Source organism: Gymnogyps californianus, chromosome 22, assembly GCF_018139145.2.
Source record: "Gymnogyps californianus isolate 813 chromosome 22, ASM1813914v2, whole genome shotgun sequence".
Classification (NCBI taxonomy): Eukaryota; Metazoa; Chordata; class Aves; order Accipitriformes; family Cathartidae; genus Gymnogyps; species Gymnogyps californianus.
The window spans coordinates 4,063,525-4,084,050 of NC_059492.1; the positions used below are offsets into that span (position 1 = coordinate 4,063,525).

General features: G+C 47.9%; 2 protein-coding genes across 3 annotated transcripts; both read right to left on the minus strand.

Annotated features, from left to right (window-relative positions):
• Positions 1-1,560: 1,560 nt before the first annotated feature.
• HMGN2 (high mobility group nucleosomal binding domain 2) lies at positions 1,561-4,756 on the minus strand. The gene is made up of 6 exons (XM_050909878.1): positions 4,393-4,756; positions 3,418-3,462; positions 3,027-3,056; positions 2,653-2,703; positions 2,204-2,299; positions 1,561-1,751 (listed from the first exon to the last, which is right to left on the minus strand). The coding sequence occupies exons 1-6, from the start codon at positions 4,405-4,407 to the stop codon at positions 1,716-1,718; spliced, it is 273 nt and encodes a 90-aa protein (XP_050765835.1). The 5' UTR covers positions 4,408-4,756; the 3' UTR covers positions 1,561-1,715.
• Positions 4,757-5,748: 992 nt separating this feature from the next.
• DHDDS (dehydrodolichyl diphosphate synthase subunit) lies at positions 5,749-19,486 on the minus strand. 2 transcript variants are annotated; one of them, XM_050909880.1, is made up of 9 exons: positions 19,451-19,486; positions 17,914-17,997; positions 16,852-16,968; positions 16,050-16,192; positions 14,543-14,659; positions 14,243-14,344; positions 13,463-13,577; positions 11,399-11,506; positions 5,749-8,317 (listed from the first exon to the last, which is right to left on the minus strand). In XM_050909880.1, exons 2-9 carry the CDS (start codon positions 17,974-17,976, stop codon positions 8,081-8,083), a joined length of 1,002 nt encoding a protein of 333 aa, XP_050765837.1. In that variant the 5' UTR covers positions 17,977-17,997; positions 19,451-19,486; the 3' UTR covers positions 5,749-8,080. The 2 variants fall into 2 exon arrangements, with proteins under 2 accessions (XP_050765837.1, XP_050765836.1); XM_050909879.1 differs by lacking the exon at positions 19,451-19,486 and adding an exon at positions 19,099-19,196.
• Positions 19,487-20,526: the final 1,040 nt, after the last annotated feature.

Genomic DNA, 20,526 nt, shown 5'->3' on the forward strand with positions numbered 1-20,526 from the left:
TTGGTACATTTCAAACTGGCTGTTTTCTGTACGTCCAGCCATTCTAGCACACTTCTAGCACTCCAGACACCGAAAGATTTCTGGATGTGAAACTCTGCCCTGTTCGTTTTCATTGGATTCCCTCTGAAAACAGCACAGGTTGAAACAGGTCACTGAACTTAATCAAGAACAGACACTGAAGTCCCAGGAAAGGCCAAGCAGAGATGGAAAAAATATTCCATTTGAGAAAGTTACCGAAGGAGACATTTACACATTAGGGTTTTTGGTTTGGCTCTGCCCTACAGTGTAAGTAGCGACTATAAAAATGGTGCATTTTTACTTAACAAATCTTGTTTCCTGCTTAGTCACTACCACAGCAAAGTCTGTATTTGATTAGCAGAAGCAACAATATTCAAGCTTAAGTGCAGAAATCTAACACATAATCAGTTTTATGGAGCTAGTTCTGGTTTCACTACCAAGAAAAGCTTACCGAAACTTATTTTTCCCCACAGCGACTGCAAGATTGCTGTATTCTTCCCCCTTTTGTATAGTACTACTTTTTAAACAATAACGAAGATAATTTATCTCAGCAGATTCACTTGCATGCTCCATGTTGGGCCTCCTAGTAAGCCAAGAGCTTCACAACATCCTGCAGCGATCTAGCTTTTAAGTAAGGAAATCTCGCTTTTCACTTGTGAATTAAGACTGAATTAATTATCTGAATTAAGATGCTTAAAACAAATTTTTGGCCATTAGCAAAACATTGCCTAAATACAAACGCATACATGTACAGAGCAAGTATTCTTCTGACACTAACCACAGTAGAAATGAAACAAAGGCAAGAGAAATTAGAAAGGCATTAAGAACAGTCCAAGCCAAACCGTATCCAGCTTTATTAAAGGTACTTTTCATAAACAATCATGGTAATTTAGGCAGGACATGGGCTACAATCTGCAACATTTTACAACAACTGTCAAACTCCCCTCCCTTCATGGACTACCAAAACGTAAAAGTTGCTATAAAACTGAAGAATCTTCATTTCATACTCGTAGAGGGAAAAGTTTAGAGTGAGGGTGGACACTTTCACATTTAGCATGTTGTTTAACAACTCTTCACAAACCTACCCTGACTTTTAGAGGAAAAAAATTAAAATGCAGGTTTCTTAATCTGAAGATCCACAATAAAAAAAGAGGAAGTGCCGCTCCTTTTAGAGCCTTTATATCCCAAATTAGACACCAGAAGTCCAGATCACCCGACAGTGCATTTAGAGTGGTAAGTCCCAAAATGCCGTTTTTGCCGTATTTCGGAGTGATAGGCTCTAGGCAAACAACGAGGACGCGAAAGGAAATACAGAGGGCATTACAAACTGCGGTTTTGAAGTCGGCAACAGGCATCTTGGGAGCTTCGATGTTCACTCAGATGCACTTCACAGAACTTAACAGACGTGCAGCATGAAGGAATCCCTTCCTCCTCGATTCAGGAAGGGCCCTTCTTCCAAAAACTGGGGCATCGGGAAAACTTTTCTTATTAAAATTTAGATTCCGAGAAATAGACTAAGTGACATTTGTCCCCACTGCCCCCCCCCTCAAAACACAACAACGAAGCGGTCTGTGTGCTAACAACATAGCTTAAAAAAAAGTAAAACAAAATTCTGCATTGTTATAAAACTTGATAAAAAATAGTATTTCAAACTGTACAGTCACCAGAAGTACACAGTTATCAAAAATTCACACATTTTACTTGGCTTCACCAGCACCTTCGGCTTTCTGTGCCTAAAAGAAAAAGGGGAACCAGTCAACATACACCATGCACGTGCACCAAACCACTGACAACTCATTTTTCTAAATAGCAGTTCTCCGAACAGAAGAAATCTTATCTGGGCTGCACCACCGTAATTTTTAACAAAATGAAATCTAACGTTTGAAGTACCGTAAAAGGCAACCTGAAGTTGCTTTATTAGGTCCTAACTTTACACGTTTTCAGGACAAGGCAGAACAGTAACTTTCATGTGGCAACTTCAACTGGCAAACATACAACTTTAACTCTTTACCAACCAAACAACACCCCCCCATCTGTAGACGTGTTGTTAAGTGTCAAAAGCAACAGGTCTAAATAATCAAGCAATAACTCCTCTTCATTAGCACAAGCCTAGACCTGTCTACGTTTGATATGGAAAAAAAATAATTTGCTGAGGTAAGACAAGCTGCCAGACCCGCTGCTATACCTGGTCTGTTTTGGCATCTCCGTTTTCTGCAGGGTTGTTTCCCTCCTTGCCAGCATCAGCTTTCCCCTTCTTTCCCTTGGGCAACTTCTCGCTCTTCTGTAAATGTAAGATGATGTACGCCATTACAATTACCAACATCCAGTCATTAAGCCACAAGAATCCAAAAACTAGAACGGTAAAAACCAACACTGGATGTCGGCCCAAAAAGAACGCAACACAAACGTCTGCACGTTCAAGAGACTGCCAACTGCGAAGTCTCTTCACTTCAGCATTTTTTACGCAAATTTTGTAAAATTCAAAAGTTTTCAGTGCAACTTTATAGAAGTGACGATGCAGCTCAATTTCATCACTATGTACGCTGTTATTCAAAGTTTTATTAGTTATTACTGAACAAATCTAAACCTCATAACCATTTACCTCTCAATAATAGCGCTGACACAACGACTTACCTTTGGAGCTGCCTTTTTAGGTTTAGGCTCTGGCTTTGGAGGAGCAGGCTTCTGTAAGTGAGAAAAAAAACCTTGTGTATTCAAATCATTTCAAGAGAAACATACTACTTTTTTAAAACATTCAACCCAAATAGTTTAGTTTCAGGAAAGCAAATAAAAACATTTGAAATTGAAGCATTTACTTGATTTGTCAATTCTTCTACCACTCCCATAGCACCATGCAATGGGGCAGTTCGTTACGCCAGTAACTTTCTTTCAACTGAACAATGCATCTCTCCAGAATACCTACAGTTCTCACACAGATGCAGTACCTAACACTCAAGCTTAGAACTACTGAGTGTTGTGACATCTCAGCTCAACAAGAGAATACTCACAGCAGATAACCTCGCCGATCTCCGCTGTGGCTGTTTAAAAAGAAAAATGATTGACTTTAATGTGATGGAATACGAACTCTCAAAAACTCCTACAGTAACTCTCATTTCAAAGTAGTAAAATCCAAGAACTAATGTTTAAGTTTTTAGTTCCCTTTTTCCGCGTTCTCAAGAAACATGAGACTGCCCCATTTAAACCACTACCGATAGCTAACAATAGTCAAGTAGATTTTTCACGGTTAAGGTTAAAAGACAGTTAATACTTTGAAAAGTCAGAATCAAGTCAGACCAACCCTCCCCTTGCTCCCCAGTTCTTTATTTTGATGAAGTTAAACCTCATCTTCCAAGGTAAACACTTTATGATCCAACTTTCTCAAAACGTTGAACTTCTTACCTCATCCTTAACTTTGGCCTTATCGCCCTTGGTATCTCCTTCAGCCTAGGACGTGAAACATAAGTCGTACCCACAAGTTAAGGGGAGGCACGCTCAGCCCCCATACCCACACCAGCCGTTATTTTTAACCCCCTCATCCGCAAAGGAAACGTTGCCAACCCGCTCCCGGAGGGTGCCAGGCCCTCACCGCGCCTCGGGCCGGCGGGGCTCACCCCACCTGCCCCTCGGCACCGGCAGGCTGGGCGGTCCGGCCGCGGACAGCGCTCCGGAGGCCACCGGCATTCGGGGAAGGGCTGGAGGCACCGGCTGGGCCAGGGTAGCAGCCCCTCCGACGCGGGATCCCCGGGCAAACCCCCGGGCCGGGCCGGGCCGAGGCGGAAGCCCCACACCGACCCTCCCCACAGCGGGGCGGGAGCAGACACCTCCCCGGGGGTAGGGGGGGGGGGGGAGGCGGGGGAGCGGCGCTGCCCCTTCAGGGAGGCCCCGCTCCCGCCCACGGCTGCCCCCGTGGGGCGGCGGTTTTGGCGGCAAAGCAGCCCGGGCGCCAGCAGCGCGGCCGCTTCCCGCCCTTTCCCGCCCCACCGGCGCTCCCCTCCCCCCCCCCCCCCGACCTCCCGCCAAAACCAACCGGATCGGACCGGCGCGCCCCTCCCCTCCCCTTCCCCCTCGCCCCCGCCGCAGGGCCCCCGCGGCCGTTAGCCCCCACGCGCGCGGCCGGTAACGGTCTCCGCGCCGCCCCGCCCCCACCCCCGCGCCCGTTGGGGCCTCGCGCGCCACCTCGCAACCGTTACCGCCCCGAAGGGGGGGGGGAGGGGGGGAGAAAGGAGGGGGGATGAGCGCGTAGTCCCGCCCCCCCCTTCCACAGGCGCGGGCGGCAAAGGGGGGGGAGGGGGGGCGCGGCGGGAAGGTAGGCCCCTACGGCGGCGAGGGGCGCGGTGGGGCGGCCCGGTCCCCCGGCCCGGCGGCGCCACGTACCTTTCTCTTCGGCATGGCTCCGGGCGGGCGTGTTGTGTGTGTGTGTGTGTGTGTATGTGTGAGGGAGAGAGGAGCTCGGCTGGGCGGCGTGAGGGGGCGGAGGGAGAAGGCGGAGGAAAGGGGGGGTGGGGGGTGGGGGAGCCGGGCGCGCTCGGTCCGGGGCGGCGGCGAGAAGCGGGGGAGGGAGTGAGGGGCGGGAGGGGGAAGAAGGGAGCGGACCGGCTGTCTGCGCGGTGCGGGCGGCGGGCGGCGCGGCGGGGCTGCCTCCCGGCTGGCTACGCTGGCTCCCGACCCCACTAATTTGAATCGGGTGTTTATAAAGTTTTATATAGAGCCGGACGCGGCCCAACCGGTTCCAGCCGGATCCCCACCGCCCCGCCTGCCCATTGGCCCGCTAGGGTCACGTGAGGTGGGGCCAGGCGGGGAGGGGGGCGCTGAGGAGGTGGCGCGCGCGCAACTGGGCCGCGCGCCCCCCTCCCTCTCTTCCCCCCCCCCCCCCGCAGAGCTCCGCGGGCGGGAAACAGTGGGGGGGAGGCAGGCAAAAAAAAAGGTGGAAAAGGAGAAAAGCAGCAATGCAAAAGGCGCCGGGCCCTGCCTGGGCGCGGGGGAGCGCGGCCGCTCCCCCCCCCCCCCATCCCCGGCATGGGGAAAGGGGGAACCTTCCTCCCCATCCTCCTCCTCCTCCGCGGGGAGCTGCCAACCCGCCCCCGCGGCGCGCAGGGCTGCGCGGTGCAGCGCGCAGGTGAGCGGAGCTGTTCGTTCAGCACCAAGCGCACCTCCGCTGCCGCGGGGCCCCTCCGCCGCCACCGGCGAGCACGGCATCCCCATTCCCACACACCCCCCCCCCCCCGCTCCACACACCCCCCCCGCCTCCTTCCCCTCCCGCGGGGGCGGGCAGGCAGCGCGGCGAGCTGGAGAGGCGCTCCCGGAGGCAGTGCAGGTCTGGGAAATCAACGTGAGCGGTTTTTCCTGTTAAAAAAAAAAAAAAAATAAAAAACATGGGAGATGGGGAGAGTTATACCCAAAGAGAAGTAAGGGGGAGGAGGAGGAGGCAGTGCTAAAACAAAAGACCAAAGAAAAAAAAAAAAAAACCCCAAACCCAAAATGCAAGCAAATGACATTAAAACAATTCCCACAGGTGCCCGCTACTTGCGCTGAGTGACCAGTGAAGTTGGGCTCCTTCCAAAAGGGCCCATTTCTCATACCTGGATACAGGCACAGCCCATTTGCTACAAATCCAATTACAAGATATACACTTCATTGTGCCCCGAACTTTTAACCTTTTAATTGAACCTCATCCAGAAAAACACCCCAAGGAGCACACCTCCACCCCTTCCCTCCCCAGGTAATCTCCCAGGCTTTTTCAGACCTCACCTGCAAGGCCAGCACATTTTTCCAGTCGTGCTGATTTTTCACATCTTCACCATATAAACATGAATTAGGGAAGTTAAATTCTCACTGAAAGAAGCCCGTAGCTCTCTTTCCACAACTGTCACAAAGACTGACTGGAAAGATGCACTCCTGAAACTCAGAGTTTGCCTGTATAACTTATGCCCACCCTCTAATGAAGCAAGGCTTACAGGGAAAGTTGGTATTTTACTGGAATAACGGATGCAGGTGGAATAAACAAACTGTCAGGTAACACAAGCCTTTTTCCACTCCTTGAAGGACTGACTTTTTCTCCTCCCCTACTACAGCAATGGCTTTTATAAAAGGGATTAAAACTTTCCCTACAAGCCTTTTGTAAACAAGATCTTTCAATTACCACACCTGCAACAGTACTACTACTTTGTGGAAAACCACAAAGCTTTGGTCACCTGTATCATCATAACACAACTGAAAACCTTTTCTTTTTTTTTTTTTTTTAAGGCAAAAATACATTCTCAGGTAGAAGACAGTCTCCCCATCAGCCTGGCAAAGCCAACTGGAGAGTGCTCCATCTCATGGAGAGTAAACTATTTCCACAGCCAGCTTCCTGAAATGTGAAGACAGAGAAAATAAAATACAGCAAAAGAAGTTTAAAATCGACAGCTCCCATCATCTCGGCACACTTTTCTCCAAGCTACTCGTTGCTACTTACGCAAGAGGAGGTACGTGCACGGAGCTTCATTCGGCTACGCCTTGGGGTATCAGCAAATTGCTCACACTAGACTGTAAAAAGAACAGCCTTCAAATTGTTTCCAGCCTAACAGGAATCAGATGAGGAGTCTGTCACAGGTTAAACAATATTATATTAGACCTGGATGCCAACTTCATTACACCTTAGAATAAGCAGCTCTACGTACTTTTAAATGTTCAGCTTATTTTTTAAGTAAGTTTGGTATGAATATGCTTTATTCACGATTTGACAATGTAGTTATCCTCTTCACAATCACATTCAAAGTGCTGAGTTTGCAGCACTTACAAGTCTTTTAAATCTGCATTTTCTAGTTTTCACCTGGAGGTAAAAAGGAACACTTTAAAAACAGCAATAGCTGGTACTGCTGCACCTGTATGTGCACCAGAAACACAAAATCAAGACATTTTCTGTTATTTTGACCATGGGGACGGAAACCAGGAGAAATCAAAGACGGAAACAATCTTAGAAGTTAGCTAGTCCATCTCCCTGCCAATGGAAAATTGAGAACAAACAACACTCCACAGCTGCTCTGGCCACTCCCATTAAAATCAGCTAAAGAGCCCTCCTAAACCATTTTGGCTGGGGTCAGAGGTTGGTTTTGGCTACTGTATTCCTGAACTAAGCCCACCCTCGCTCCCTGGAAACAGGACGTTAAGTCATAGCTCTAGAGAGGTCTCAGAGGGATTTGGTATACTGTATCCATCACCTGGTTTTAGCTAACTTCTTTTCCTTTTTAAACCATGAAGTTAATTCCCAACCAATCCTTTTTCCTTGCCTGCTCGGAGCCTCTTCCTAAGCACAGTCAGTCTGTTCCAACATCAGCATCTTTGGCATTTGGGTTTTCCCCACATACGCTGCTTAGAAGGGATCACGGAACCTGGTGAAGCTTTGGAGTATCTTTTTTTCTTTATGGCAAGGCTGACAACACCTCGCTTTAGCTCTTTGGAAGCCAAGAGCATATACCTCAAAACCAGCACAGTAAGGTGGGGAAAAGACAAGATGCTATCAGGAAGTAGGCAGTGGGGAATATCTCTGCCACCGCTTGGCACAGGGCTCCCTTCTACACCAGGAATAATCCTCTCCCTGCGGAAAGCAAGGCTCCCCTTATGGGACAGCAGAGGAAATCTCGACAGAAGATTCACTACTGCAAAGCCATGGAAAGAATTCAAGTCCAGACTGATTTAACAGGACTGAATTGGTTTGCCTGGGCCAATTCAAGAGGACTCAAACAGAACTGGAGGCTCCTTTTAGTTAACTTCTTGTCACCGAAACACCCAGGCCTGTGAAGTACCAAGCAGCAGAGAGATGGCGGGGTGCGTGCATTCTCCATCATCAGAGGCAGGGAGGTGAGACAGAAGGACGGCATCACCTTCCTCAGCAGCATTCACAGAACTAGAAAGGTTCACAGTACTCTGTCCCTGTCCTCGGATAGGGCCAGCGGGGATGTAAAGTCCTACAGCAGCCCTGCATCCCCACTGCAGAACCACACCGAGTGAATTCCTCTGGGCAGCAGCTGTTCCCTCTAACGCGGTTAAAAATTGTCTTCCCAAGAACAACCCAGCACCTGTGTCATGCGGACACCATACACAATCTTTCAAAGAAGTCCACTCTCTTGTGTTCTAGTGCCTGGAGAAAGCCCTGGATTCTCTCTTCCCGCATGGCGGTGCATTTCTGCAACAGTGTCCGTCGGCGCCGAGAGTCTCCGTGGGACGCAACCCCCTCCTGCTGCAGCTTCTTTGTCACATAAGCCTGATCCCTTTCCATCTGCTGTCGCCTCCTTTCCTCCATGTAGGAGTCTCTGGCCTTCTAGAGTGAAAAGCAGTAGAGCATTAGCACTTTAGCAGGCCTTTCAGCTCATCTGTGGTACAGCTGCAAGGCAGCATAGGTTATGGAAGAAATAGCCTCTGCTTGGCCATCAATCTGCAGGTTAAATGAAGGGTGGCTCTGTGCGCGCCTCCTCCACTTTGAGGCGGCCTGCTTGATTGGTTATAAAAAAAATACAGGGATATCCTTCTGGACCTTCTCCCCAAGACATAAGCCTGCTCACAGCATTAACTCCTAGTTAAAATAGATAAAGGTCATGACACATTGTGGAAAAACCCTCAGATACTGGAATCAGAGAGGAACAGCATACAAGAGGACTTTTAAACCGCAGACGTGCACACAAGCTATCCTCGCCAGTGTCATCACAGAATCTTTGATCCTATTCACATGGCAGCTGAAAGGTTTTAGGGGATTCAGAACAATGATTTATGGGGCAATTCTTGGAGCAGGTATCAGGTATTGAGCTAATCAGCTTCAGCATAAAAGCATGAGTGGGCTCAGCATTCCCAAATGCCTGTGATCTAATAATGTACTGGCTCGAGACACAGCAGGATGGGCAGGAGAAAGGTAAAGGCAGTAGCTATCCTTGCCCACCCTTCAAGTATTTGAAATACTTTTGCAGAACATCACTTCTGGATTTCTTCTTATTGCACGTATCCTAGCCTGCAGCCTCCAACAGCAAAAACACATCTGCATGCAGGAATAGTAAGCTTTAATTTTTAGAAAAAGTAAAACCGGTCACTGTGACATAACCTGACACACAGACACTTAGGGAGTGCTGACCTTTCAAACAAGCAAGAAGAAATAATTATTCTAATGAGAGCTTGACTCACTCTTCACCACACTTTCCCTGCGCCCAAGTCAGTAGTCTGTGCTCTGGCACTGTAAATTAGCTTTTGTTGTGCTGGGAACGAGAGTAGAAATATCCCTAGCTACAGAAAGCCCACTGAATTGATAGCACTCCACTGCTGTAGCTCTGCTTATTTGAAATGCAAAGATCATCAGCCTGTTCAGCATAAGACTTCCACCCTTGAACAAAGTGAAATTCTGTCTATTCACCAGAAAAGATTCAGCATGACCACTTCCACAGGGCAGGCTTGCCAACCAACATCTGCATTCTCTCCCTAGGTCCACCAAAAGCAGGTTATAGCTGATCCTGGGACTAAGTGGCAAGCAACAACCAGCTAGTAGACTCCCTTGAGCAGCAGGCTAACTGGAAAATGAAGAAGATGGCCATTAAACGTGACGCTGTTTGAGTTGATGGAAGGAGGATATCTTTTGTCAGATACCTCCAAATCAAGTTGGTTGTTTTTTTTTTTTTTAATGTACTTTGTCAAACCTTCCATCCAGCTGCCTAGCCGCACCGTAACTGCCTCCAGTGTCCTCAACACAGCAGCACTCTCCCAAAGCAGACACAGCTGCTGTAATATATCCTGGCTTCTCAGCAAGTCAAGCCCCTAGCCCCACCATCCTCACTGACAAGCAGCCCTTCCACCAAGGTAATCTGTTTCAAGAGCTCCAGATACTTCTGGCTTTCAAGATCACCTATTTCAAATGCAAAAAAAACCCAGCTCCTAAATCCCAGCAGTTCCTCTGAGTGAGAAGTCCTCCCTTCTGCACAACTGGGCTGCATCCCTTGAAAAAAGGGCAGCCTTATATACTGCAAAGTGGGTCTTACAGCAAGAAAACTGACTAAAGAACAAATCTGGACGATAAGAAACCTTAATAGCATAGCATGAACACAGAGAGCCACAAACGAGAACTAAGAAAAGATGAGACTAGCTAGGAACAGAAGCAGCATTTGTTACCCATCAGAAATTAGCACTAGGAGCAAAGTCAGAACAGTGACCTTACTGTTCAGTACTGGTCAAGACAGAGGCAAAGCTAATGTCAATGACAAACACTACTGCCCTTTTTGCTTTCCTCTTCATGCAGAAGGTGAATTGCCATTAGTTGTATTAATACAATGAATTGCTGGTAGGAAAAGGGCAGACTTGGGGCAGAAATAGGAATAAAAGAGGTTAAGGACGTGGAGAATTTGGATGCTTCCAGACTGACGGGACCTGATTAAATTCACCCATAACCACAATGGTCTATAATCTCTTTGACAACTCTCAGAGGTGGGCAAGGTCCGTGAAGGTAGAAAGGAGCAATACAATGCTTGTCTTTAAAAACAGAGGACCCAAATAATTAAGGAACAGACACACTCAGCAACCAGATACGGTGGGGCTAAGAGTCACCACACTAAGTTCCTCCTCCTGCCAGGTACTGCTGTCTCTGTGCTACAAGCTGCTGCCCCCCATATTTCCCCATCAAGAGCTCCTGCTCCCAGACTTGTTTTGCTTAAAATTAGCCAGATTACTAAGTCGCTGCTAAGTTGGCCAGACTTATCTGAACCAGGTCAGGGAGAGCTCACAACAACAAATCTAAGAGCAGAAGAACAATGACAATGAGCAATAGGAACGATCTCTTCAGTAGGCACATCTGGACCCACCAGAAAGAGGACACTTGTCCACAGTTTCATAGCTCAGGCAGCCTCACTTCAGCTCCCAGAAAGGAAACGCTAAACCCACTGGTTACAACCCCCAAAACAATAGCAGAGTTAGAGGAAGAGCATGCAAATTCTCCCTGCTCATTCCTGAGTGAACTCAGCAGTCTTTGCTTAAACCACTGATGAAGTGGTTTGAGTGAAACTGGCTGATTTTACCCTGTAGCAAATCAGGAGTGCTTACTTGTGCTGTCCTGTCAGCTGAGGAGTGCGGACAGATACTTCCAGCTGGTGGAATGAGCAATGAGTAATAGAGGCAGTGGTGACTTCAGATACTTTAGGTATTCCCGAAAGTAAAGGAGTCTGTCCACACGCTAAGATGTTGTAACAAGCCACATGGGTACAGGAGAAGCAACACATCTGGCATTAGCTGCTACTGAAACAAGATCTTAACTAAGCGCACTAAAGGAACAATTCCTCTGTTCCCACTTTGCACACTCTCACCTGATCTCCAGCGCATGGCTGTGCAGATAACATGCTGTGTTGAGCTTTCCATCTCCCTAAGGCTCCCTTACCTGTAAAGCACTGTAGTTCATCTGGAACCGAAGGATAGCCTCACACAAGTTCCAAAAGGAATATTCTGGCCACAAGACTGACTGAAACACCAGGCATGAATGGGATGTCTGCAGAAAGCAAGATCACCAACAATTTAATCATCTAGTGAGGGAAAAGTCATCAAGATGCAGCTCTGTTGGTCAAACTATGCTGGCTTCCCCACAAAGACTTTACCTAGGCTGTGTTATCAGATTCTACTTAAAATGAAATAAATACCAGCCAGGAGAGTTTGAAATTGCACAATGCAGAGGCTTTCTAATTAGTTTTTAAAGCTGTGACACTAGTCATCCATTCCTGCAAAGATACCAGCAGAATTCTTTCTAATGCTATGTTGGTCTTCACAGAGGTATTTTTAATAGCTTAAGCATCACAGACTTATAACAAAACTAAAATAGCAACACTGGCCTACCAAAGGCTGAGTTAAGGGAATAACAGATGAACTGAGGATCAGGACATGACATTTAAGCCATTCATCAAATGCCATCTCGTGATATTCCTTACTGCCCACTCATGGCATTTAAACTGCTTAATGAATCTAAGAGCTGTGCACTGAAGATATCCTGGAGCTGAAAGATGCAAGCTTTCAAGTTAAAACCTATTTTTGCCATCAAGTTCCTCAAAGTTTCAGGTAAATGTGTTCCTATGACCGGTACTAGAAAATCTAACACGTGAAAGGACTCTGCATGACTCTTAAAATTGTAATGCTACAGAAAATCTTAGTGTCAATTCTATACAAAAAAACCACCATAAGGACATTTTCTTTGACATCAGAGAATCATCCTGAAAGCCCAGTGTCCTCCTGCTTTGGGGCTGTCAGGACACACACGATTGCTAGTGAAGGAAAATTCGTGCTAACGCTCTGGCGTGCGAGCTGGCAGAGTGGGAACACAAGCGCACGTTCTCCTCTGCTGCTTCTGCTGTAATCCATGGCACGGGAGAGGGGCACCACGCCAGCCAGACTCAGAGAGCACTGACTTCCTCAGTAATGCTTCACCAGTTACAAGCTCAGTCTCCAAGGCATCTCTGCCAGGACTACCACCAAGAGGAGCAAGCAAAATGTTAGTATGCAGCGTTGACACCCGTCCAGGGTATACGTGTGTCCAAAAATACAGGGAGGAGAGGGAGATGCCTTGGTAGGCAACCGCAACTCAGGCCAGACAACTTCTGCAAACTTGCCAATTAAATAACTTGGAACAGGAACATTTGATGTGGTTGCTTAAAGGCAATTGGGTTTTGGCTCCAAACTGTACATGTAAAACAAAACATTAGCTTTAAGTAAAGCAGCTCGACTCAAATGTTCTCCTGCAAAGTCTGGGTTACAAACAAGTCAATATTGCCTAGCACAGGAGAAAGAGAAGCAGTTCTGAATATGGTAACTGCAAATATATGAACTTTATATGCCTTAAGAAGTTACTGTGTTTTAGCTTAGCAGCCTAGTCATGCTGATTTGACTTCGCCATCCGTAGAACCTGTCTTGCAGGGTCTTGTTTCATTATGAAAGTCAAATACACTTCTGAAACTGTGACAAGTCAGGCATGTACATTACATGTACGTTATAGGGCTAGACCTCCAATACCTACAGCTGACATGTGACAAACCCCTCTCCCAGGAATCTAGAAATCCTTCCTGGGATTTCCTCATCCCAGGAAACATATTGCCAGGTTAAATTAATCAAAGCCAGGAATTTACCAATCAAATGAGGAATTACCTAAATGTGAGAAGAGGAGCAAAAGGATGAGCAATGCATTATTTCCTTGACTGCTGTCAGCTAGACTACTTTGCGATTTCTTATTAAGTGTTTTCAGGATGATACAATTTCAAACTTGTGCTGCAAGGTATTTTAGGCAATCACAGAACTGCAAGAAACAGATTCCTCAGAGGTGCCCCAGCACTCAGTCCATCCAAGAAGTTACCTAACCCCTGGCAGAGAGAGTTTAAAAGCCCTCATGTCAGCTCATGCCAGGAGTCAGTAGAACACTCTGATGTAAAGATGGAATATTTCAAGGAGAAAACAAAGACTTTACCTGCCAGAGCAAGAAATCACTCAACCGAACCTCTCCAGAGGTTCGAATCAGGAGGTCTGGGTCAGGGGAGTTGTTGGTGTACAGACACTTATCAAGCAACGATTCAGACACATCACTAAGAAAGACAGATGCATCTTATTAAGATCACTTTCCTGACCCGACGGCGGTGGCACTACTCAATCAGAATTACTGAGGGGTTTTTTATAAACACAGGACTACAGATTAAAACTGGGTGGTGGAGCTGTACCACAGCCAGTCATCAACTTGCTTCTGATGGACACTGCTGTCTGCTCCACAGGCTATTTCAAATGCTCTTTCAGCCCCCAGAGCATCCCCCCATGCTCTTTGAAACATAATGCAGTGGTGGAACCAGACTGTGAGGACTTCCATCTGGAGCAGAGAGCAGAGAGCTAACTACTCCATCTCCTCCAGGGTGGAGGAACAGTTCAGTGTTCATGATTCATCTGTTGTTTGACCTCATAGCTAAGACTGCCAGCCAAGCAGCCAATTGTCGTGGCATAAAACCTGCCTTCGCATTTAAACTAACTTAAGACACAGACCTAATTTCTCTTCTGTCTTGGTTGTGTATCTATCACCATGGTAACTGAAATAATAAAAACCAAATATTGCACAGTAACTTTAAGTCATTTGTTCCAGTCATACTGGTTTAATGAGATCTATTTAAAAGCCACTTGGCTTCTGAGAGGTTATTAATAAAGCGTAGGTGGTAAGACAGGCAGTCTTCATCTATGAAGCCTCACACAGAAAGACAAGAGTTACCTGGGTTCGAGCAGTCCTTGTTCCACCCCCCATGCCATCTCCCTGACAGCATTGCTGATTTCATGTCTCGATGTGTATGCAAAGCAGACATTTAGAAAGCATCTGAAAAGAGGAGAAAGATGTGAAAGACTAACCTAAGGAAGGTCCAGCAGATGACACAGAGAAGAATATCTACAACAGTTGCGTGTGCTTGTAGGACAAAGGAAAAAAAAAAAGGTGTAGCATGTCTGCCAAGTCTCAGTCTTCAGGTAGAAGAGGAAGACGTGAGGTATCAGCTACTTTAACCTGTGCGTTACTTACTTATTGTAGTTCCTAGTTGCCAGCACAGCTTGGGCAATCAGCTCCTGAATATCCAAAGGCAGAAGTGGCAGGTCCCCAAGGACACGGATACACACACCATGCTTCTTCAAGCTCTCCCTACACCCAACAACAAGAGTGAGGACTACAGAAAACAGATCAGTCTCTACTGCACAAGTGCCACGTCAGCCTTGTGTAACATCCACCAAATGAAAACGACAGGCATGTAGCAGGCATAGCTTCAGCAAAACCGAGAATTAGAAAAAGGCAAAATGACCAAATGTTTTTCAGGTGTTGAAAGCTGGCTTAGATTTGATCATCCCAAACCATTCCATAAAGGGAAACTGATTGTTCCCCATACAAGTTCCTGAGGTACAGGCATAACCAAAGGACTAGAAAATGATCACAGATTAGGCATTCCTACCTGACGTTATAAAAATCCATATGGAAAACTTAGAATACAACCATAGACTCTGGGCACCTATAACTAATCAAAAATTAAGATGATTAATGGTCACCCACAGAGTAGCACAACTACTTTCTGGTGTAGGGAAAGATTAACTTATCAACGAGGGTGGGATGGGGGTGGTGGAGTAGATGTCAGATGAGATAGGAAATCATCCAAGCCTGCTATAGCATTATTCTGAGCAGACAGGACATCCCATGGGATCTTCCAGGTTCCTGCTGGTGTCTGGTGCTACAGACTCCCTGATGAAGGGCTGCATTGGGTAGAAACCAGGCAAATGGCCTCTTTGAATCATAATGTACGGCAGTGCTCAGACGGCCCTGATCTTCCCAACTTCTACTAGCGCACACACGCTATCCTTTCCCTCCCATTCTTCCAGCTGCGTTCCCTCACTGCCTTTCAAATTTACTTCAACCAGACAAGGACCCCTTCCACGCACCACTCTTCGCACCAGTCAGGCATGGGGAAACAAACACATCCACTGAGGTACTGAGCAACAAGGCACCGAAACACCCCTCCCTGCTCACTCAGGTCTCTACTAGTTTTCTCTACACGCAAAACGTGAACTAGTTCTCCAACAAGTGACTTAACACACCACGTGCCCACATGTAGAAGTCTCAAGTTACCACAAAGCAAGTTGCTGAGCTAAACTCTCATCTGCCAAGAATACTGTGACAGAATTAAAGACAAGGCTTTGATACTTCATGAAAACAAGACATCTAGCACTCTAGTGCGAAGCAGGAATTTCTAATTGTGCTGTGCTCATCTGAAAGCTGCACTATCCCAACTGTTTGGATGGGATTGTTGCACAGTAAGCCATATGATACAGACACAAATCTGGTGTGCGGGGGGACTGTGCATGCTCAGGAGCTGTACATCCCATCTAGGTAGGCAGAGCCCCTGAATACAAATCTCTAGCTGGAGGTGGAGAATGGCTTCCGTCATTTAATCCATTTTCACAACTTCCAACATCCCTGTAACACCTCTTAATCACGTTCTGCTTTAGTTCTACCCTGTGGGATACAGACATGAGAGGATTCTTACTGTTCTTCCAGTAGGCGGCTAAATTTCTGTCTTGCCAGATCCATTAGTCCATCCACCTCCTCCTTGGAGCGTTTAAAGTTCTCAATACTAAAGGCATAAACAGTGACCTCCCGAATGCCCAGATTTAAGCACCACCGTAGTGTCTGCAAGAAGACAAAATATAACGGAAAACAAAAGTCAGATAAGCAGACTCAGACAATCAGACAGGTCAGCAAGACCCAGCTTCTCCACTGCTAAAACCTTCCTGTCATTTCCCACTATGCTAAGACTGGATCAAAAGAAACAACCATCAAGAGCTGACAATGAAACCCACTTGATGAGAATTTTAGATTCATTTCAAAGAACAGGAGGAAAATATCACTACCTAAGGATGAGAATCCATAACAGATATGAGACTAATCCAACCAGGGAAAGCACTTCTTGTAGATAACATTATAAATGTTATACCATACATACCATATACCAAATACAATACCATACCTTTCAAAACCTTTTCAAAGAAATTCAAGCTGTTTCACAGAATTAAAAGCTTCAAGATCTGCAAGGCAGATATTTTAATCAAGTATAAAACAGAGGGGAAAAAAATAAATAGCTGATTAGAATGACTCTGCAAGATAACAGAAAGAGAGAGACAGAGGAGCTGAAGTTGGGAACCCTGATGACAAATGTCAGCTCCAAGCACAGGCCTGACTCCAGCGAAGAAAAGGAACACAATACACCAGTCAAGCAGTAGACAAGTCAGCTGGTGAACATGGCTCAAACTTTCAACACACAACTTAAAGGCAGAAAACATCCTTCCCACCTGCGCCAGCTTATCGAAGCCTTGCGAATGCCCCTGCTGTCTCTCCACATGACGCTTTTGGGCATAACGGCGGTTGCCATCCATGATGAAGGCAACATGCTTGGGCATTGGACCTGCCTAGAAAATAAGGAGAAACACAACAGACCAGAAAGCGAATAGCCAAGCTGGCATCTTGCATCGCAGCGAGTTTAGTCCCACTGTTCCTGGCAGCACCGCCTACTTGTAGGAGTGCAGCACATATCTCCCAGCTTCAGCTCTGGAGCTGGAAAGAGTAAGATGCTAATTACCTCTTTGTTAACCCCAGTCTAGGGTCTCTAAAAAGCATGTCAGTGTTGACAATTGCCTAAATGGAAAAGCAACTTTGCCCTCCCCGTTTCTATTGCATGACAGAGAACTGTAGTACTCGGGAGAGAGCGCAGCACTGCCACAGCTACCTCTCTGCAGCCACGGGGGAGGGTGCACGCAGTTTTATGCTGCCGTAATTATAAGTATTTTTTATTTCAGAGTTCAAGGGCATTTTCACAGACACAATTAACTTAAGGGAAAACAAAAAAAGTCATGAGACTTTCCCCCCCACTTAAGAGGAGTATTCCTTTCCACTGACCTCATTAGGTCTGCACAGATCCTTTTGCGAGAAGGACAGCATCACCAGTCTCAAGACTCTGCTGAGCAAGGACAGAATTTTCCTGGAACTGGTGAGTTATTATTCTAATCAAGAGAAACTCAGCTTCATTTCTTAAGACTCATAATCCGACCATCTTGCTTCTCTCCCTCCTTCCCATGCCCTGCCTTCATCAGCAAGGGCACAAAACATGGAAGCCTGGGAGCGTAAGCTCATTATTGGCAAGCACTGCCTACAGCCTTGCTCATTTGCAAGACTAAGCTTAAGTAATTTTCCATCTCCGGATGCTGTTTAGGGATGTACATCCAGTGCCAGAATTAATATGTACCCTTGCTGGCAACACCACCTTTCTAGAGCAGAGCAGTCACAGAGACAGTTCCAGTCTGAACTCTGACGAACCTGCCAATTCTTTACCACAGGCACCCAAATTCATTCCTTACCTTAATGATGTTGGCACAAAATCTCTCTATGATGGTCAGCTCGCCCTCTCTGATCCACGACATGTCTTACTGAGAGCTCCTTTTCTTTTTCAATGGGAAGATGAAAATAAACGGGTTAGAGGTACAGAAGATTCTGTTTGAGCCCAAAGCAACACTACAAACCATCACCTTGAAAAAATAAGATTTGACTAGCTGCTTTGGAGCCCTTTTTATCATCTGTGCAAGTACTTCGATAAGCAGACAATGGGAGAGCTCAGAAATGAGCTCTGGAATTTTCCAGCTGTATGTCATCAGAGTGGATTCTGCACTAGCTGGTAGCAAGAAAAAAACATTCCTGCGTCTTCCAGCCGAACTAGCTGGTGAGTTAGTACAGACCCACCATTTGGGCTACCACCAGGCGAGTCACAGGGTGGCAGCAGCGCAAACTGACCTTCGATGCTTTTGTGTTGGAGTTGTTGGAAATCCTTCAAATGAAGCAACCATCTACATCACCAACTACCCTGCACTTGTGTCACCCCTGATATTTTTGTTCCTTCACAAACAGAGAACTTTAGCCTCTGGAGCTGTAAAAATATTGGGTTTTTTACCACATTATCTGCACAGCAAATACTAAGATCTGGTTTGAGCTAACAAGATACAAGGGTTTGCTGAACTTCCACGTTAATCTTCAATTCTCTCAGCTAGGAACCCTGAGAGACATGGACAAAGCAGCTATGAAGAGAGAGCCATGGGGGCAACAGTCCAGACCCAACCACCTGGTACCCATCTGGGGACCGAAGCAGATTCAAATTACACTGATTGCATTAATTTTCCGTATGGGCCTTCTCTGCCTCTTCCCTCAGGAAGGGATGTCTAGCCACAGATGCAGCCACAAAACATTAAGGCAAGGAACTGCTGAACCTCGGACTCTTAGTAAAGCTCTTAACGCTCCCCTTGAATAGCTCAGCCTGAAAATACATCCTCTTCCAATGCCATCTTTGGCTGTTAACAGCAATCAATCTTTTACACCCGATTTTACACAGTCATCTTAAAAAATAAGCTTCACAAAGAAGCCCCTTCTCTGTAAGCCAGGGACAGAACACCAGAAGGGGCATGACTCGCTCACGCCCAGCCGGGTGGGTGCAGCCAGGAGGCTTCACCCCACCCCGCCCCTGGCCGCTCTCTCCGGGAGGCAGCTCTCCTTACCGACAGCCTGGCTGCCACCCACCGCCGGCAGCGAGCAGACGCGGAGGAGAGAGGGAAGGACACCCGGGACCACCCCCTCTGGGTGAGACAGGCTCTCGACAGTCTCTCCCCAGCCTTCCCCCGCCAGCCAAGGGGGAGGCGGGAAGCCCCGCTCACGGCGGGGATGGGGCGTCCCTCAGGCCTCCCCCGGCTCCGTGAGGGGAGGGAAGCGACCGCCGAGGGGCACCGGCGGGAGAGACCCGGTGGAAGGAGACACCCCCCCACCCGACCCCCGAGGGGCTGCCCCGCGACCCCCGGTGCCTGCGGCAACCCCGGCGCCCGCCCCGCCGCCGCCGCCGCCGCCTCCCGTTACCTCGCCCGGCGACACCGCCTCAGCCTCCACCAGAGGGTGACGTGCCCTTCCGCCTGCGTCACCCGCCGGCGCCCAGGGCGGGAGGCGCGCGCAGGCGCAGGCGTCGCAGGGCGGGGCAGGAGGCGGGGCTCGTGCGCATGCGCGGGGCCGCAGTGGGGCAGCCGGCAGCCATGGCCGGGAGGTCACGGGGGGGCTGGCGGCCAGCAGCCGGGCCTGGGCGGTTACGGGGGGCTGCAGGCCGATGGCAGGGCCTGGGTGGTTATGGGGGGTCTGTGGGCTGGCAGGGCCGTGCCAGAGTTGAGGTGGCCTAGTGCAACTGGGGTGTTCACGGGTCACTGCAAGCTGACGGGCTGGGTTGGTTGTGGGGGGGCTGTGGGGATAGGTGGGGTATGAGGAGAGGCGGCTGCAGGGTGGTTATGGGGGGCTGGAAGCTGGCAGCGTGGCCAGGCTGGTTATCGGCTGCAAGTCGAGGCGGTTGTGGGGTGTGTTGGCCGTGGCAGTTGTGGGGTACCCCAGTTCCCAGCACTCCCTCCCCCTCTGCCCAGGCAGCACCCGTTTTGGGTCTGGGCTTCTCAACCCCAGGAGAGAAAAAAAAAAAGTAACCGCACACAGAACATCACCAGCAGCCATTGCCCATGGTCTTTATTATTTTTTTTTCCACAAAAGAAAAAAAAAAAAAGCACATTTTACATAGTTGGTACAAAAACAAATTTAAAAAAAAAAAAATGAAAGGAGGGGGAAAAACCTGCAGCAACAGGAACTGGGGATCTCGCTGCAGGGACTCCAGCAGGAAATCTCTTTGGAAAGCGTGGCTCGGGGTAACCCCTGAGCCACACACAGCCACCCCGATTATTCCCTCCCTCCCACCCACTTCATAAAAATTCAAGAGTTTGACACAAACAAGCTTTGGTTGCTAGCAGTAAACATGGATTACATTCTTCCGTCTCCTCGTAGACAATCTTGTGACTCCAGGCTTTCGCGCCGGGGGAGACACCCTCTCGTGAGGGACATCTTTTTCTCATACATTCAAACGCTCCCCGTGTTACAGCAGGACCCTGAGAGTGCAGCCTCATCCG

Bases quoted from the DNA above. Each gene is read 5' to 3' on its own strand.
- DHDDS (XM_050909880.1), bottom strand. From the start codon at position 17,976: ATGTCGTGGATCAGAGAGGGCGAGCTGACCATCATAGAGAGATTTTGT. The intron at 14,660-16,049 runs GTAAGAATCCTC...TGTTGGGTGTAG, and splicing joins AGCCGCCTACTGGAAGAACA to GGAGAGCTTGAAGAAGCATG. The intron at 8,318-11,398 runs GTAAGGGAGCCT...TTTTCACTCTAG, and splicing joins TGAACTACAGTGCTTTACAG to AAGGCCAGAGACTCCTACAT.
- HMGN2 (XM_050909878.1), bottom strand. The intron at 3,057-3,417 runs GTAAGAAGTTCA...CTTTTTAAACAG, and splicing joins AGGCCAAAGTTAAGGATGAG to CCACAGCGGAGATCGGCGAG. The intron at 1,752-2,203 runs GTATAGCAGCGG...TTTTTCTTTTAG, and splicing joins GAGATGCCAAAACAGACCAG to GCACAGAAAGCCGAAGGTGC.